The sequence below is a fragment of the Aythya ferina genome, assembly GCF_964211825.1.
Source record: "Aythya ferina genome assembly, chromosome: 6".
NCBI classification, from domain to species: Eukaryota; Metazoa; Chordata; class Aves; order Anseriformes; family Anatidae; genus Aythya; species Aythya ferina.
Genome location: NC_140303.1, coordinates 22,847,925 through 22,868,258, shown reverse-complemented (window position 1 = coordinate 22,868,258; position 20,334 = coordinate 22,847,925). Strand labels below are relative to the sequence as shown.

General features: G+C 35.0%; 1 protein-coding gene across 3 annotated transcripts in view; it reads right to left on the bottom strand.

Moving 5' to 3' along the window:
• Nucleotides 1-33: 33 nt before the first annotated feature.
• TTC21B (tetratricopeptide repeat domain 21B) overlaps nt 34-20,334 on the bottom strand; it is a 37,995-nt gene continuing 17,694 nt past the window's right edge. For 2 of the 3 annotated variants that reach the window (XM_084524091.1, XM_084524093.1), the window contains 13 exons: nt 19,852-19,962; nt 18,275-18,413; nt 16,332-16,438; nt 14,170-14,358; nt 13,335-13,445; nt 12,177-12,258; nt 11,413-11,563; nt 10,743-10,904; nt 10,142-10,337; nt 7,731-7,955; nt 6,654-6,774; nt 5,400-5,467; nt 34-4,496 (listed from right to left, as the gene is read on the bottom strand). In XM_084524091.1, coding sequence (XP_084380217.1) covers nt 4,419-4,496; nt 5,400-5,467; nt 6,654-6,774; nt 7,731-7,955; nt 10,142-10,337; nt 10,743-10,904; nt 11,413-11,563; nt 12,177-12,258; nt 13,335-13,445; nt 14,170-14,358; nt 16,332-16,438; nt 18,275-18,413; nt 19,852-19,962 — 1,740 coding nt within the window. In that variant the 3' untranslated portion in view covers nt 34-4,418. The remainder of the gene's footprint in view (nt 4,497-5,399; nt 5,468-6,653; nt 6,775-7,730; nt 7,956-10,141; nt 10,338-10,742; nt 10,905-11,412; nt 11,564-12,176; nt 12,259-13,334; nt 13,446-14,169; nt 14,359-16,331; nt 16,439-18,274; nt 18,414-19,851; nt 19,963-20,334) is intronic. The other variant, XM_084524092.1, reaches the window with a different exon arrangement.

Below are 20,334 nucleotides of genomic sequence, written 5' to 3'. Positions count from 1 at the left end.
CTCAAACTCAAGTAAGGCACATTACTAGCAGTAGAAAGATTTCAAAATCTTTTATTTTCTAACATAAGGGATGCAGGGATAGGAATACTTAGTCGTTTAAAGGTCTAGATCATTCACTCTGCTCCTTTTACATGAGATGGTACCTGCTAAACACCAAACTAGACATTCCAGCAGAGGAAAAAAAAAGAGAAATTACATATTTCAAGTAAGAACCCTATTTAGCCCTATTTTAGCATTTTAAAGCAGATTGTTATTTCAAGAAGTCAGTTCCATTGAAAATTAAGCAGGAGGTAAAACTACAGAGGTTTCATGGTTGCAAGAAATGTAAAGGGACAAGGTAGTGATCTTAGTTCAAAAAGTGATAAACTTCAGAGTGATTTTTTTTCCTGCTCATCTTCACACACAGAACTCAGCAGCTCATGAGTTCTTTATGACCAGCTTCCTAAGAGACAGTACTCTACACTGCCAGCAGACTACACTGAAATGCTGTCTCCATCACTTTCAAAGACAATTGTTTCAGAACAATTTCAACAAGTTCTCCAATAATATAAGCTGTTTAAACTAGGATGTTTGTAAGGCTATTCACTCATCTAATGATTGATAATATAAAGGTTGAGGTTGCTAAAGCAGAGTTTCCTGATTTGTGAGCCTTTCTAGAAATTGCTGTAGTCACGTTTCAGACATGACTCAAGACAGGTGAACCTTGTCTGAAAAAAAACAGAAAAGAACCAGTATATTACTTGTTGTTCCCCCCATAAGAATCTAATTTTGTTATTGTAACTAATGAAATTATTTTTCTTAATTTAGATTATCTTCCTAGTATTGGTACAAATCTGAAAATGCTAGGAAATTAAGATAGAAGTATCACAAGTGTTCACAAATCCTCTGAAAGATACTTTAGGCATTCTGTACCTGCAGGAAAAAGGGGTCAAGAGAGGAGAGGAAGCAACACCTATGGCTTATGTTGCTATAGCTACAAGACGCTTAGGTTCCCAGTTCCAATGAATGAATCAATAGAAACCACAGCTTTGCTCTCCTCTTTTATTCAACAAAGGCAGAAGTGGAAGATGGGTTACTAAGCAACGACATACTAAAGACTGCAGCTCTTTGAAATCAGCATTACTGACTCCCCTCCATCCTCCCTCTCATCCTCCAGGAGCCTCTTCCATTCAAAGCTGTTTATTAAGAAAGGGACTAAAAAAAAAAAATCTACCAGGACACGCATCCTAAAATAAGGACGTGTAAAAGCAGGCACTGAAATTAACACTTAATTAGGTGGAGCAAAGAAATGAAACAAAGGCATTCCTTCTGCATTGGAAGTAAAAAAGATTTAGTAAGGTCAGAAAATCTTAAATGGCTTATACAAACCAAAAGGGTAATGGAAAGGCCATTTCTCCAGGGAATATTATATTAAAGCCAGATTTTCTCTGAAGGATTAACTTGCAGCCACTGCTTTTTTTAATTGAAATCTAAAGATGTGCCTCAATTGCACTCTTATTTTAAAGACTTCATCCATATTAAAACATTAGTGGGTAGATGTGTTCAAGATGCCTAACATACTCCACAGATTTTTTTACTTCCATGCTGTATCAATAAAACTCTCCACCATAAGGTAGCAAGGAAAAATCTTAAAGTCTCAGATTAATTTGTCAGCTAATTTCTGTATCATGTTGTGGTTTAACCCAGCAGGCAGCTAAACACCACTCAACCATTCACTCACCCCTCACTCCTGTGGAACTAGGGAGATAATTAAGAGAGGGTAAAACTTCTGGGTTGAGATTAAGGCAATTTAACAGGACAGAAAAGGAAGGGAAAATATTATAATAGAATATACAAAGCAAGTGATGCACAATGCAATTGCTCACCACCCATGAACAATGCCAGCCTCTCCCTGACCAACTCCCCCCCCAGTTTTGTTGTTCAGCACAACACCAATGATGTGGGACATCCCTTCTGACATTTTGGGTCACCTCTCCTTGCTGTGTCCCCTCTCAGCTCTTGGTGCACCCCTAGGCCCTTGCTGGCAGGGCAGCAAGAGATGCTGAGTGCGCCTGGCTCTGTGTAAGCACTGCTCTGCAACTACTAAAACAGCATCTTACCAACGATATTTTCATCCTTAAATCCAAAACACAGCACCATACCAGATACTAGGAAGAATATTAACACTATCCTAGCCAAAATGAGGATGCATCATCATCATCATGACCTACTGTTAACTATCTTATGAAAAGGCAATGTGAGCATAAGTTGCACAGTAAAAGAAAGGAGGTGTAGATGCATTTTAGTTTCACCAATTTTGAACACATCTTGCATGTTTTGACATAAAAGCACCTACTTTATTCTAAGCTTGAGCTAAGTGTTATTCTAATGCTACAGAGCAAGCAGAAACACTGATCCAGTACAGAGAAGGCTGTGGATAAAGAAATGCTGTTTTATCAGAAACTGCCTTGAAATAGGCCTTTGTATTTTAGCAGTGGAAAAAAAAAATCCAGCAGATTAAGGATTCACAGTCTGATCCCCACAGCCCAGCTTCCATATAATACACCCTCCCGCCTCAGCATTTTCCAGTTCCTTCTATGTTCCCCATTCCATTTCCAAACCAGTCTTATCCCCGCCTCAATCTCCTATTTTTCCCCTCCTTTGTTGTGGCTGTTACAGAAGGGGTAAGTCAATAGCATAAAGTTTCAAGGTTACCTGGTGAAGGAAAGGCCACTTAACTCCATCTTTCACCCAAAACTTGCAGAAATGTTACACACCTGCACCTGAAAGTTTTCATTAATTTTAGTTTAGCTGATCAACAACTCAGAAATTACTTGAATGCAGAACCTAGAAACCTCCAGTAGGTAGCATCACCACTTAAGCAGATTGACATGTATCACTTAGGAAACAAGCCTGTAAATTGTCCAAGATAGAGCACCCAGTTACTGATAGGCAAGATTAGATATGATTTTAAACAGTTCCTTGTGCAGCCTAACAAGGAATTGTCAAAAACAGACCACCACCTCACTGCCAGAAAAAGTGACTTTACGTGATGTCAACGTGGAAAGCTAAAACTTAATCAGGAAACAAAGTTAAGAAATTTTAGTACTAGTTTTAAGATTTTTTTTCATGCCAAAGTATTTTTCTAGTCAAATACATATAACCAAGGTATGTTTGAAAAAACACATACCCCAGTGCACTAGCATTTTTTGTTTGGCATGTTTTCAAAGAAATTCTGCATTACTGACAAAATGTCATTCACAACTTGTTGCTGATCCCTTAAAGAGCCACAGGTGTGTTACATACACAAGAGACCACAATCCCATGTAATCAAAACAAAGTCACACACCTGCTTTTTGGAAAAAGGTGAAACAAGCACTAACTTCTACACATATGACTGTACTGCCTACACATATGATATTGAAAGACTAAACCCTCCAAATTAGAAATGAGATATTTTTCTCCACGGAAGTCTGACAGACAGGTTGATAACAGACAGCATGAGTAGAGAATTAATACTGTGTAGAAGACTTGCATAGTCTTTAAAAGCCTTTACTGAATATTTTTTTAATATAAAATCTTATTTTTAAATACTACAATTTCATTAAAGTTTGAGAACAATGTATACAATTACTTTAATCTTGAAAAACTGAAGTGTATTTACAGTATACATAAAAATAAAAGCATACTTTAGAAATTTGGAATGAGCAGTTTACTTAAACCAAGATCCAGCATCTCAACAATAAGCAAAGACAAAAAAAACAAAAAACCTGCACTAGGTTAGGACAGGCTGTTGTTTTGAGTGCTATTTCAAATGGACAAAAGAATACAGAGTTAGTCTTTAAAACTGTAAATGCTGGAACTCAAAAGAATAGGAGTGCACCATCTCCTACATACCGTTTCTCTGAAACCCTTGTATTCACAGAAGTTTTATCTTATATTTACTACTTTACTTTGAAACACACAGCAGTATAGATTACTTGCAGTACAGATTACAGTGTGGAGTGCATATTCGCTTTTGAGAAATAGATGGGAAATGGACACTAGTGACTTCCTTCCTGGAGATACAAGTTGTGGAGTTGTTATCCAAAATACACTTCAGCAGTATTTTATAGAGATGGCCCTTACCTTTGTTATTTATATATAAAGGGCCTTGTGGCCCTTACCTTTGTTATTTTTTTTTTATTTTCAGATGATGCTTTATATACCACACACATAAGCAGTATTCTCTGCTGAGTAACTACAGTTCTTTTCAGGGCTGCAGATTTTTCTTGGAAATAAACCAGATTTCTAATGCAATATAACTGTATTCCATATTCACAGAAATTGAATTCCATATTCACAGTACATTTGTGCTGATATGGTCACTGTCATTGCAATAGTTTCCAAAGTGAGATCAAACAAGTTGATGAGCTTCAAAATTTATTTATTTTTTAAAGTCATGTTCTTAACGATGCACGGGCCTTGTCAAGTATTTCCTTTCTGATCTTCGGATAGTTTGGATGTGCTTCGAGCACCTGTCAGAAGACCAAAAAACATAACAGTTGTCTGAAAGGAAAGAATACTTGGATGGCTATCCCCCTCATCACTGAGCTTACACATTCTAAAACTCTCAATAATGTGAGAAGTTTCATGTAAGAACGTATAAATATTTGTAGCTAGAGACTACCACATGCAGAGGTCAAGAACAACTTTACTGAAGACACATTGCTTCCCTTTCACAGTATCCCGTGACCTTAGTGGGAAAAATGCAAGTGTCAAGGGCTAAAGACTCTAGGTGGTTTGGAATGCATGCATTAAGAACAGCAGCCCCCAGAGACATTTCCAAGGTTGCAAGAATTTTCTCCACAGAGATAAACCGATTTTATTTTCACTCCCTCAGGCTCTTTCTTATTACACCCTATCCACTTTTTCTTGCCCTCCAATTCCCTCCTCTCCCTTATCCTTCCATTTAGTTTATGATTTCTAGTTCTCATTTCTCCTCCAAACAGAAAATATAATTTCGTTATTAATACTAGTAATTATATCAATGTTCACTCTGGCTCTAAAATTACAGCCCTTTATTATTTTGCATCTAGTGTATGTGTTTGAACCATACAAAGGAATTTACTTTCTAACAATGTCTTCCAATATTAATATTTTATTATTACCTTCAGCTACAATTCTGTATGAACTTACAAGTGTCAACCACAGAACCAAAAGAAGCCACTGCCACTTAAATATGCCTTCACATATGATAGCCAACCACATCTCTTATTTACCTTATGGCCAGGGAGCTCTGGATTAAGTATCCTTTACATAACCAATCTGCTTTAAGTGCGTCTTTCTGATGATATTACACTATTTTAGAAATCTTAAAAAAGGACCATTATGTAAAACAAATTTACTACAGCAGAGAGAGAATTAAACACAAATTCTACCTTATGACAAATAGTGATTGCATCAACATATCTCTTCCCTTTCAGGTAATTGAAAGCCAGCTTGTAGCCTGTAAGTGTACAGAGAAAGGTGACAATTTCAATTTCCATATTAAATTAGTAAAATATCACATTAAAGCTTTTTTTAGATCATCATACGTTTCTATAGTTAGTGTGTTTGTTTTCAAATATTCTCTCATCTAAGACCGTAAATATCAAGATTTCTACTGGAAGTCACTTTAAATAGTAGAGGAATTTCCTTTACACATTGATAAATGAATGGCTCAGTTGGAATCAAGAGGAGACATTTTGGAGATCATGTTTTTTCTACAGAGTATAAATAACGGCTGTCTTCCTTCAACTAATGTGGTACCCCACAGGGTTTCCCAGTGTGACCTGCCATGTTCTTTGTTAAGAAAATAAAGAATTCCATTATTAAAGGGCAAAAAGTCACAATACCAAAAACAAACTAGGAAATTAAAATGCTATTCTGTTCTACTGTCAGCAGACAACAGATAAAATTCAGTCACAAGGAATAGTTAAGTCCCATAGCAACACATCAGGCTGATATTTTCCAGGTAAAAGGTATTTTCCCAAAGATAGAAAAACAAAATGAGATTTTTAAATGTGTAAGTTTTACGAAGGGCTTCCTATATTAAGTAGTCTACAAGTGTAACAGTCTAGCTTAACTTCAATTAACCACCCCAACTAGAAGTTGAGTACAATCTCAAGTTTTCAGCTTATGATGAATTTTAAGTGTTTAAAGCCATTTAAATAGTTTTTGAAATCTTAATTCATATATATATATATATATATATATGTATATAACCTGTAAAAAAAAAATAGTAGTAAACAAGTCAATGATTTACCACCCTCAGATAATAGGACAGGTATAAAGGTTGTCTACTACAGCTAGTACATACTGCATTACTATAAAAATATTCAAAATGAATACTGTACATACAGACAGCATATAATTGCCAGCTATAAGTTTCCTAAGAGTTCATGACCAAACCTCATATGGAAATCAGTAAGATGAGATTTCTTAGTTATCATAGAACTTCCATCTCTTGCCATAGGGGCTCTCCTAAATACTTAAGTAGACCATTAAATAGCTGCAGTAATAGCTGGAGTTTTTATGTGAGGGAAACCAGTAATTATTTCTACAGATGGAAAAATACAGTCTTCCAGGTAACAGTAGTGTTTTCATTCTTACTGTATTGCCTGAAATGATACATATACATTACGTAAACATGCCTATTGTTGGATTTGTTTGGTTTCCATATCTCCAGGCCATCTCATAATTCATTGCTGCATCTTTATAGGCTTGCTCCTTTTCCATTATGTATCCCATGTATTCATAAGCCTTGCAACAGGACTGCAAAATATAAATATTCATTCAAGATTTTATTTAGGTTACACCTTTAAGCAATTACACCTTAATTGCTTAAATACTTCAAATCAGTACAACTTGAAAGATTAAGTAATACTTGCACTACCTTGGATGACAAGACAGTCCTGATTTAAAATATCTGCAATACAGATCAGTTACATGGAATTTTGCAGAATGACATCCTAAATTAATCTGAGACAAGTATAGATATCAGAGGACAATGCAACTACTCCTTCAAACATATTTAGTGCCTCCAGGAACTCTGTAGCTACATTTCAGTTACTAAGTAAAAGTACTAAGCACAAGAAAACATAAGCAAAGCTATTGTTACACATACATCAATTTAATTGCTTTTTTTTTTAATATGAAATTTCAACTAGTTCATACAGGAATATTGTGTTTAATGTATAAAGCAGAAAAAAGTTATGAAATTAAACAACTACTACAGGACTGTATTGTTAAGAGCTTATATTGTCATGTTGCCCACAGCTCAAATATTTCAAGAGAAAAAATAAGGCTTTTATGAAGATAGATACCTCATTTACTAAAGCAGACCAAAGAAATATTGATATATAGAGTGTATTCTTTGTTTAACTTCACTCTTTTTTAGTTAGGCTTCCAAAGCAATGACAAGATTTCACATCAGAGCATTCTGGAACAAACAGCATAGCCATGCCTGGAGCTTTTTTTTCTAAAGAAAATCTGCACAGTATAGACAGTATCCCAAGCTTTTAGTATAATATCTACAAGAAACTAGACTACTGGATGGGCCACAGGGGAAGGAAAATGAAACAGATGGAACAGCTTGATGAGGAAAAAGGCAAAAACGAGGAAAATACCACAAGAGGTAAGATCTATTCCTGTGCCATGCCTGTTCCAAGTTTCAAATGGAAACTAACCAGTTATGTGAATTAAAATATTACTAATGTGCAGTCACTTACCCTGTTATGACGAAGACATCGTTTTAATAATTCACCTGCCATATCATATTTTGAAGACTGAATATATATATCTGCAAGCAGAAGCCAACTCTTTTCAAACTCCTCTGCATCAATGGGATTCCAGTTCATTTTTGCAATCCGTTTCAACTGATTTCTGGCTCGTGGAGTCTGTTTCAAGATCATGTAGGCTGTGGCCATTCCCAAAAGTGCTGGTATATGATCTTTCTGCAGAAAAAGGCATAGTGACCATTTAAACGATTTTTTGATTTTGCTTTCAAGAAAAGAAAAACCTAAGTGTTTATACCTTTCTCATACAGATTGCAGGAACTAAAGATAGAATATCCAATCTTACAAATATGTTTTCCATTTAGTGCAATGGTTATTCTTATAATACTAATCACAATAATAAGTACTAGGTTAAATATTTAAGAGGCTGAATGTAAGTCTGGCTGCGGTCATGACAACCTTCTCCAGGCTCAGGAAGTATTGAAAGCATTCACATATACTTCATCTCAACAAGAAACATCCTGATACAACTAACTTTTGATACACAAAATAAATACGTCTGATGAAACTGAATTCACTTGAAGTTGCAATACAAGTGTTTTCTACTTCTAGAGATCTGTGAATGTCAGTAACAGGGACACAGATTCTTATTTCTAGGTGTACAGCTCCTAGACTTGCAAGTCTAAACTACCTGTATCAGAAAGCTACTCAATAAACAGGGTTCTTAAAAGCCACCATTCTGTGCAAGAGCCTCTCAAGCAAAAAAAAAAAAAAAAAGAAAGAATCATGATTCTTAAAATCTTGCCCTTCCTAGAATGGGTTTCATATCCTGAACACAAGATTCCATTAGCAGCTAGCTTACAAGTTTCTCTCCCCCTCTTTGCATTCTTGGCTCGCTACTGGGTGCCCTTGGTATTCTGCCTCTACATGTCTTTGTGGGGTTGTGCTGTAAATAGGCTTGCCACAGTGAGCTAAAAAAAAAAAATGCGCACCCTTCCCCCCAACCCTCCTCCATATAATCATCAGCTCATCCCTACACACCACAACAGTCACACCTAGAATGGATCAATAACCATTAGTGCTTAACCTTCTAGCATGTTACAGTCTCTCAAAATGGAATCCAGTAATCACTTTTTTCCCTGTAATAGCCAAGGCAAGAGCACTTCCCTAGAAGTTTCTCAAGATGGAACTGGCTCAGTTCTCTTACTCTGAATGGATTAAAACCTATTTTATGTAAATCTGGGGAGAAGACAATCAACTGGAGCATTCTTCATGCCTGAACTGTGCCACTATGTGAGAAACACTGCATATTCACTGAGCATGAGATCAACTCTGAGCAGAAATGGGAAGCCAGTAACTGAGGCAGAATGACACATTCTCCAAACTGCCTTACACAGGAAAGGACCATCATACTCAGCTCAGCCAGTGGGCGGAACACTGTAGTAGTATACAGTAAATGACTAGTAGCAACTTAGATATTTCTTGGCATTTTGATAGACTAAATGTGTCTGTACATGTTTGAATAAAAACAACATTGAAAGGTGACAGTATTCTTTATTAATCCTAAAGTTAAGGAATACAAGTAGCTATAAAATAATGAAGAATCATATCATAAGAATGCATTTTATGCACATGCATTATCTTGCCCTAGAATCTAAATTCTGCTAAGTTGCCACGAAGTGCTTGAAGACACTTTATTGAATTGCTTTTGCTTAAAGAATGAAGGTACCATATATACTTATATCATCAGACAAGCTGCTGGCTAAGACTGGTATCATGCTTTTGGCTATGACAGAGTTAATTTTCTTTATAGATGCTTGTAGATGATTTGGATTTTTGATGAATAGTGATGACTAACAGATGCTTTAACTGTTGCAGAGCAGTTGCTGCAAAAAGCAGTTATACATGATGGGTCCTGCTTTCCTGGAAATAGATGAACATCTGCCTGCTGACAAAGTAGCAAACAAATTTTCTTTTTCTTTGCATGCACAGCTTTTGCTTTACCTAGTAAACCGTCTTTATTTTGACCCATGAGTTCCCACACTTCTACCTTCCTAATTCACTCTCCCATCCCACTGTGGGGGGAATGAGGAAGTGGCTGTGTGGTGCTAAGCTGCCTGCCATGCTTAAACTACACCAACTGGAAATTAAAAAAATAAAACAAGAACTCAAACCAAGAAGCCTATTCACATTAGCAACTAGCGTTATTAGCATATAATTGAGCTGTAAGTTTGCAATCCAGTGCAGAAATTCTTAGATGTTATTTCAGCATATTGTTTTCCTTTAAAATACTCTTTCATGGGAAAGAAATCTTAAAATAGTAGCACTAAGACATCACTTTCTGAATGTGAACTATGTGACTAACTGTAAGGGAGATAAATGAGGAAACAAGAGAGGTTACTAACCTCAGCCACTACTATTTCAGTAAAAGTGTTCCGTGCTCGTTCAACATTTGATTTTTGTTTGGTTGCCATGAGACAGTAATTTTCCATGATTCGCAGCTGAATGTGACCCTGACTGGTCTGAGGCTTCAGTTCCTTCAGAAGATTTTCTGCTGTTCTTACAGCCAACTGCACAGACTCCTGCTTCTCTGTTGAATTGCTATTATCAGAAAAAGCATTTGTAAAAATAAACCTTTACCTTCATATCTAAAACTACATTTTGTACACCAAATACATTGAGTTACTACAGATTCCACGCTAAAGTAATGCCTTTGTTACAGAAGCATTCTACACTGATTCTCTTCTGTAACAATGGCTGTTTCAACCTGTCTACAACTTGTCTTTTAATTCTACAAGCAGCTAAGGTTCCAAATAAAATCCTCTACATTCTGTCTGAAAGTGATTTATTTCACAGTTCTGAGTAGTCTCGTACAATCCAATAGGTATTCAAAACACTAGATGGGCTCAGAAATTCTAGCAATTTAGATGATTAAGACACTTAATTAAGAGGCAGGGAGGATGGGTTGACAGAAGAATCCAAGCAACATATACTTCATTCACTTACCTTATGTCGCCATCTAGATTTTCAAAGACTTCACCACCTATAGTTTCATTGTCTGGGTTCAAACAAATTTCAATCATGTTATAGACAGCATTCTGTCCCCAGTCATTGTCCTTTCGAGCTTTATTAAAATGCCGGAGTGCATCATTTGGTTCACCTGTGTACCTAGACAAAGAATTACAATACTGTAATCTAGGCAAGTAAAATTTGCTGCCCCAAGTCCCACCCAAAACCCAAGAATTTAGAAGACAGATCACGTACATGCATTGATAATACAAGTTTCAAAAAGCAAGCATACTATTGAGAGAAGCTTGTTTTTGAAAACTACTGTTTTGTATGAGGAATTCTAAAATTTGAAAAGTAGCAGTATTATATCATTGATCCAGCAAGAACATCACTTTAAATGAGCAGGAAATATGAAAGATGTATGCAAGATAAAATAGCATTGCTTTCAAGAGAAGTTAATTGGAAAGTATTTCAGAAGAGACAAGGAAGCCTCTCCTATAATCCCACTAACTAAAGAAATTAAGTGAAGTACTGCTATGGTATTTATCACAATATAATTAGCACCTCTGACAGGTAACAAGCACCTCTGAATGATAACAGATGACAAGAAAGTTAAATATGTAGCAATACACTAAATTGTCCTTATTTTAATTATAAACATAAGTACCAAAGATACAGTCCCTTGCAGTAGTGAAAACCTGGTTCAAGCTTTGTTCTGGAAGAATGCTTTTCAGCCATTAAAAGAAATCTTGGGACTTCTTCTAGCTTCCCAGCTCTTCTTAACAGATCAATTAATCGTGAGAGGGTTGCATAGTTATCTAAATATAAAAATGAGTCGGGACATCATTTTAACTATTTGTTGTATGAATAGATTTACAAGTGAAGAGCCTGCCTTATTCTCCACACAAAAAAGTGATAGTGCAATATATAAGACATATTACATAACCATGGATACAAGAAAAAGGTATCAAGTGATACTTGCAACACTTCTAGAAAAACTGCATAAAGAGTGTAATTGTACTTTCAAGAGCACAAACATTTGCTTCTTTCAAAGTCCACTACAGAGCTTTATATTCATTATATTAATACATTTTAATAGCTCTATCTCTGGTCATAATTTGCAAATTACTGGAAATGAGAAAATTTCTACTAACCTAGAAATAAAATCCTAGGCTTTAATTTTTAAAATATCAATTGCACGAAGTACTTTACAGTTCCAGATAAATAACTAGTTGTATTTAGCTGGAGGTAAACGATTGCACTGCAGCAATGTAAATTGCTGAACACAGTGGTAGTTTTTGTTTTTAATATCCATTATATTTTAAATAGCATATTTCTTTTTAAACATATAAGTATTTTTTTCAGATTTGTGCCTCTATCTCATTTGAACTATATGTCAAATAATTAAAAATATCACTACTGAATATTCACCTGGCTTGCGTTCTAGGAGCTGCTGGAAATGAAAGACAGCTTGCTCATAGTCTTGCTTCCTGAACATGAGGTCAGCCATCATCTACGGTATTGACAATTTTAGAGAAAACAAAACAGATTGTGCTTTATAATGGGACCTGAAACTATGAAGTGCTGCAGGAATTTCACAAGTACAGCGCCAGTTCCCATTCCCATCCATCAATCTCTGGAGAATAAACACCTTGCACAGACAAGACAATGAGCAGGTATGGACTCATGTCTCAACGTTTCACTTGTAGAAAGTACAAAAAAAGCATTTCAACATACAAAAACCATTTCAACATACCTCTCAAAAATGTTTTGTTTTCACTCACATACTTCCACTCTTATTTTTATTTCCCAGAAATTCGTATTAAGCACATACAAAAGCCAATAACTTACAAGTTAGGGGAAAAGAAAGCTCATAGCACGTTTCAGCAGAGAAAGTAAGAGGTTCATTTCAGTTTTTCTGCTGAGCAGTAGCTAATAAAGAGTACATTGAACAAAACATATTCAGAGTGCTATTATCCGCATTCTTCCACCATACTAGAATAAATTCCAGATGTTACCTGATGTGAGAGAATAAGTTATTCCATTTAAAAATCATTTTGCTCCTTACGTGTTAAAGTGAAAGCTGCTCAGTCTATTAAGCTGTCTTATAAACCAAAAATATACAGACCATGTATAGAGAATCCGTTGCAGTGATTAAAGAACTGTTAGATAGGAACACTATTAACCAGGATTCAAAAAAAAGGACACAAGAACACCTTAAGTTCACAGTTCTTACCTTCTGGCAGTTTTTTTTAGATGCTTGCTTTAATATTAATGTGCTGGAAATTCAACTTCCTCCCTTCTATAATTTAATAGATCATGAATTAAGCCACATCTTATAATCAATCTTATAATTACCACTTCTCCACTGGTACTATTAAGCATGCGTTTTGCATTGAGATAAAGTGGTAAGATTGATAGAAACTTAATTTTGAATCAGTATTCAGCACAGACAGAAAAACATTTTGTTGTAATAGATTTTTTGATGTTTCTGAAATTTGATGCTGTAAGCATTTTATGAATCCATCGTATTGTAAACACACAGACCTCAAAAAGCTTCGATACATAATTAGTATAATGGTACATTACCATCGTTGCTGCTTCATTATCTTGGTCATTCTTCAGCAACAAGGAACACTGATGTTGACAGGCATCAGCATCATCTTGTGCAAGATACAAACGTGCAAGTTCCAACATTGCCTGTATATTAAAAACATATAACCACATGTAATTCGAAGATTAAAGAAAGCTGAGTATTAAACCTCAGAGAGATTTCAGAGCCTGAGGTACTATTCACTTCCAAAGGCAGAGCCTTTCTCTGTTGTTTCCTGTTGACTCTTGGTCAAATAATTAAATTAACTTCGTTTCCCTCACTTACAGAACAGAAAACTTTTCTTCAGACGCATATTCCAGAGGTATATTGAAGACAGTTTTTCAGATAGTATTACTCCAGAGACTAAAATATTTCAGTAAGAATAATTCTCTTAAGTGTGTATACAAGTAGCTATAATACCATTGACAGAAGCAAATCTCATTAACATTCACTGATTAGTTCTGGAATATAAACGAATTCTAGCAGAAACAGTTTTCTTAATTGCATTTACATTATTACTCTGTAAAGTGTTACAGATTCTCACATACACCTTCTTGTGCATGACAGACTCACCATATAGACTAATATAGGCCACTACCTGATTCAGGGTTTTATGTAAATAGACAGACATTGGCGCTATATACTACTGTCTTATCCTATGTGATTAAGACGGGAGAAAGTTCAAAGCAGAGAACACAAATATGTAGACAGAGCTTTGAGGGTTTCATTATAAAGCAAAAACAAGTGCAAATATATTTCTGCACTGTGGTTAATATGAAAATGCATAGCTAGATATGAAAACAATGCAAAACTGTCAGAGGGAGAACTGACCTTTTTATCAGTTTCACAGTGAACAAGTGCTTCTTTGTAGAATTTAATTGCTTTTTCATAGTTCCGCTGGGCTGTACAATGCTTTGCAATCTCAGTACAAATTTCAGCTGCTAACTGTTTCTGTGCAGGAACCACATCTGGCTGTTCTATGTGAGCCCTTTTAAGTATTCTGGCTTGCAATTCCCTTGCCTGGTGTGGGGAAACGAATAAGAAGTGACCACGCAACGTTTTTCAAAGGAATCTATAGTATAAGCTATTTTAAAATAATGTAGTTACATTTAAAAACATGCACACAACTCCCTCAAATGTCTGTCTTGCCTCCCCAAAATTCATATAAAAACATGCTGCAAAGCAACCTAGTGGTAAGATTAAGTGGTTTACATCGGTGTACAGTTGAGTATTTTAGAAGAAATATGTTGGGATTTCATCTTGTTGGAAATGTTAAACACTAAGGCAGTAATTTTAAGTTAATTGAATACTACATCTGAGGAATATTTATATTAAATACACTGATATGATTTAAGATGAAACATTTTTATTGGTCTAAGCTTTTCCCATGGCTGTGCATTGCATTATTTATAATTAACTTCTTCCCAATTTAAATTATGTTCCAATTTATAATTGCTAATGAAGCTGTAACCACAAAAATGATGTAGGCCACCATTGAACAAAAATGCATTAAGCATAAAAGCAGTATTTTTGCACACAAGCATTGTAGCTTTGCTTAGAACAACTTATCTATCTCCATGTTATCCTGTTATCTTTTGTCTCCAAACTGCCTTGCAACATGGGAAGAATTCAATCCATGTGTTACATGTCTTTTTCTAAAATCAAGCTTCTCATAAGGCATACAAAACTTCAAAAGTCCAAACTTAGACTATGTAATTAACTAATTTATTAAGTACAGAAAACTAAACAAAAACGCAAACTTCATATTTTATTTTCTGAGCATTTAATTCTTAATCATTTAGAATGATTAAGAAAACTGTAGCAGAAACAAGGAAGCAGCTTTGTCAATAGCAGATGTCACAGAACAAGAGGACAGAGAAGGAAATAGCTTTGCCCAATGGTGATTATACCTGATCAATTTTCTTTGATTTCAACCTTAGGTCGCTCCAGTTACCACACAAGAGACTCCCTCTTTCTGCTCAAGTTTTATAACTATCTTAATATTTAAAATCTTGATTTTAAGTCTCAGAAGAGCCGCTTTGCTCATTTAGAAATTGATAAACTGGAGAGAAGTTAGCTGTACTGCACTGCTTCTTCCCCCTACCATTTTTCCCAACCAGGAAGGGGATCTAAACATAGTAGAAATCACAAGGAATTCCTAACTTCACTCTCAAAATGCAAGGGAAGAAAGCCGTTTAAGAACAGGCAATAACAAGACTGAGCAGTTGTATTCTGATGGTTTCAGCAGAACTAAGTGTTTTTGTCTAAATAAATGTGGCAGGAAGCGGTAAAATGTGTACAAAGAATATTTTTGAGGGCAATGACAAAAACAGCAGCTAGAAGTGCCATACAGTAAAGAACCCCCAAATAAGTAAGCAAAAGAGCAAGAGTTAGATGTTTACTGAAGAATGGGAAAAGACAGGTTTGAGAAAGCAAGAGTGCACTGTACAGAAGAAAGTAAGGGTTTAAGAACAGATTAAATAGCAATACCAGTATGATTTTACTGCTTATGTAAAATTATCTAATAAGTCTAGATAATTCACTTTTCTTGCTTTTCAAAAGACACTACTAAGGCTTCCTGTTTCTTTCTTTACAAGAAAGTGATATGTAGCCATTGGAAGTTATCCTAGGTTGTTCCATGAACAGCCATGAAGGTTGTTCAGTGCTGAGCTACAGGTAGGTAACTTATCTGCCCCCCCAGCTTTAGCAGAGTGTGTGAAAACAAACCATCTATGTTCCACACACAAATGAATACATAGTATGAATGCAGGCATCCAGTTGTACCGAGAAGCCTGATCCAAAATTCAGACGACACTGCTCACAAAAACCATACACTAACAAGTTTTGCTGTTTCATACCAGTCACTGGTGGTTTATCACTACCATGTATCCATTTTTCTCATTCACAAAAATATGGTTAGAAACCAGGGTAAAAGTGAAACAAAGGATAAAAATTAAGATATTGCAAGCTTTCATAGGGTTTTCTCCCTTTACCTGTTGTAATGAAGCTATTGTTTCATCAGTCTTCTCCATTTTGCTGTAAATTTTTGCCAGAAGAAGCTGGTAACGTCCATCTTCCATCATAGAAGACAATTCATTAACTGTAAGAATTGTATTAAACAAGCATTCTTTCAAGAACTGATTCTATGAAAGTCAGTTCTCTACATATTCCAGGCAAGAGCTTAAGTCAAAGCTTCACAGCTTGACTTTTAGGTATTTATGATTGTGATTTGACTCTGTGTGCTGAGTTAGGAGGCAATAGAAGGAATAAACAAAGCCCATTCTGTTTGTAGATTGTAAGGCCAAGATGTTTAAAGATGTAAAAAGAATACAAGACACATGGCAGTTTAGTCTATTTGCATTTTCAGAAATACAAGAGTAGCTTTTAAGTGGACAACAAATACAACCATTCTTTGTGTTTCTTATATAAAACATTCTCAAAGGCAGTAAAAAATATCTAAACTGATTCTGTAACACTGTACAAAAAAGCATAGGATTGTTTCATGAAATTTCTAGTCCACCCTCAAACTACCTTTCTTTTGCTAGGCTAAGAGAGATAGACATGAACACAACCAGTTATTTTAACTAAATATTTTCATATCTACTCAAAGAGAAAGCTTTCACATAATGATTAAAAATACACACACATAAGGTAGCATTAGAATAAGACTAGCTCTCCCCAGTTTGAATTTATTTTAACCTATTGATAAAGCAGCACCTTGGGCACAGTTCCATGTTAAAACATAAAAGCCAACAAAACCCATTTGGATTTATTGTTATTGCCTTTTATGTAAAAAAAAAAAAAAGTGTATTGCTCTATTAGCAAACTGTCTAAGTCTGTCACAATTACAGGACTAAGTCAGGGACTAGAACATAGCCAACTATGTAGGATCATTCCCTCCCTAACACTTCCTATATTTTAGATTTCATTTGTAAAAGAAAAATATTTTAGCATTTCTAATCAAAGATATTAAACTATTCAGTAAGTTGCATTAACTTATCACCCAACGACATACACATTCTCCAGAGGAAAAAGCAGTATATCAAAAGACATACAAAAACTATGTCAGCTTATGTACTTTTTGCTTTGTTGTAAGATGGAAGAGAAGATTAAGGTAAATGGAGCAAACTGTTTAATACTCAATCTTTTCACACTAAACTGTTTTGAGCATGATTAAGTTAATTAGGTCCTCAAATGCTTAAGTTAGGAATAAAACATTAAACTTTTTTTTTTTTAGTAAAGAACATCCTGCACATTCTGAAAGATTAGTAAAATGAAAAGTTACTGGCATAAGAAAAACTTATGGATGGATAATACTAATTCTGTTTTTCTAGTAGCCAAAAAAAGTTAGCTATTATAATTAAGCCACCGCAAGAGAGATTCCATCAAGAAGTACTCAACAGTTCACACTAAATGTCTTCATAGCCTTTGAGCAAAAGAAGAGACGTGAGTTAACTTTGGGAGTGAGTACACGTTCCTGACACAAAAGGGAATACTAAGACATCTGCAAGCAGTTTTGTCTCTCTGCCCTGAAGGATACCATTTTCCACTTAAACAACCATCCCCTAAGAACAGGAATGCCTCATCTATACTTGATCAATTCATATCAGAACTTCTGTTAGCAAAGAAAAGTAACAATCTTGCCTGTATAGAACTCTGCTGTTGTAATTACTGGACCTCTTTATCCATCGCAGACATTCAAAGTTTAAAAGAAACTTAGCAAGAATATCTTTAAATAAATGTGAAGCTTATTTTAGGGTGTATTTTTCATGTATCATTTAAATGATACATGTAAAGTATCCATCATGTAAAATACCCTGTGCTTTACAGTTCCAAGGAATGCTGATCTAGAACTTGTTTATTCCCTGCAGACAAACACGAACCACAAATAATAGCAGGAATCTTATGTTTTGCTGTAAATCAAGGATATTCATACCAGGCTCATGATCTAAAGCTTGCTGAAGTACCATTTCTGCCTTTTCATACTGCTTCAGCTTCATTAAAAGCTCAGCCAAATCATAGCAAAGGAAGTTCTGTTGACCATTTCTCAAGGCAGCCTCATAGTAACTGATTGCCTGAAAGGAACAAACAGAAGTCTTAGAATTATTTAAAGACAACTCTTAAAACAAAAACCTTACTAAGATTTTTTAATCACATACTAAAGCTTAGAGCTTTCTCTACTTTCTTTACTCCTTGACAAACCAAGTCATTTGCTAATAAGGACTGCATTAAAGTGATATCGTTTGGTTGTAGGTTTGGACTTTCAAAAATTAAGTAAAATAACCAGAGCCCACATTTTGCTAAATATGCATTACAACGTTAGCACATACTATCTTCATCTGGTTCCCTGCCAATTAAATTACATTTTCATTAACTGCTAAAGTTATAATCCCAGTTAGACTGGAGTTAAGAGTTATTGAGTTTTACTGTATACAAAGGATAAAAATTTTCTCCAAGTCTACCTGAAAAACAGGAAGGTAAGAAGTCACGGGAAATTTAAAACTACCAACTAATAACTTTAGAAAGAGGAGTATTCTATGTTTAAAAACAAAGACAGTAAAAATAAACAAATGTCAATGAAAAGAAATATTTATTCTAGAAAAGGAGTTATCTTCTTGATCAAATTATTATTCAGTATGTTTAAAAATAGTACTTCACAGTACAACCCACGTAGTCTTGAGTTAGGATTTCGCTTTAGTTAGACAAAAAAATCCAGGCTGAAATTGTGTTGAAAAGTTACACTTCCAGAACAAAATTGAAGTGTTTTATTATCTTTTATTGTTTTGAAATAAAAGATATTTAAAAATGCACAGGACATGTTATAGACATGTATATAAGGTTAAACATCCTAAAGATAATGTAGTCCAAGCTTTAAAGCAAAACAAAGAAATTGAAGTCTATAAAACACCCATCACAATACAGGTTTCTTTTCCCCTAAAACAACTCTAGGAATAGAATAAAATCATTTATAAATTATAAAATCATAGAATTATAAAATCATTTAGGTTGGAAAAAACTTTTAAGATCATCTAGTTCAATCTTTAATCACAGTACATTAGATTATTCCACACAGATCTGGAGTATCATAGCACAAGACAGGAATTGAACTATACTGAACTGATAATAGTGACCTGAACAAATGCAAGTACCTTAACACTACAAACATAAAACATAACAAGTTTTCCCCCAAATGGATTCTAGTCTTCCAACAGTGAGCCAAAGTTAGGCCAATGTGTAAGTATTTAACTATGGTTTTGAGTGCAGGCCCAAGTCCATACCAACTGCACATCACCAGAACTACAATTCATCAGGTTTATTTCCACCATCATCTGTTACTTTGGCCAGATACATATTACATTGCAAACTTACTTCCAGGGTAACAAGTCTGTTCACTGCTATAAAATTAAAGATTTCTTCTTCTTCTCAACTTGAAAAACAAAAGCTGGCAAAGCCCACATGTTAACAATAACAAACTCAATGCTTAATTTGTTTGATAGAATATTTACAGATTACCTTTGAATAGTTATGAGTTTTGGTTAGGGCTTTTCCAATTTTGCTTGCTAAAGCTGGATCTTTTGGATTTTTCTTCAAGGCCTGCTCATAGACTTCTATGGCTTCATCAGGCTTCAGTGAAAGATAAACACGGAAGTCAAGGACTCAGATGAGAAGTGTGTTAAGAAAAAAATCTGATAGTACTTTTAAGAACAAGTGCCCATACTACTGGTTCATAAACTACAATAATTCTGAGAGAAAAATACTCAGTATGTGATTGCTCAAAGTATAAAACTTATTTAAATATGCATGTCCATGTTAAAGCTGAATATGGAAAGGATCTGACACAAGAGTTTGAATTAATTTCAGACTTTCTCCTCTGAGATTTCTCTACTGCTGCACATATTGAAGTTAATATAAAGCACAAGTGAATTTAGTATCAAAGAAGATAATTCATTTCTGCTCCACCTTGTATAGCACACAAATTACATTTCGCTTTGCAAA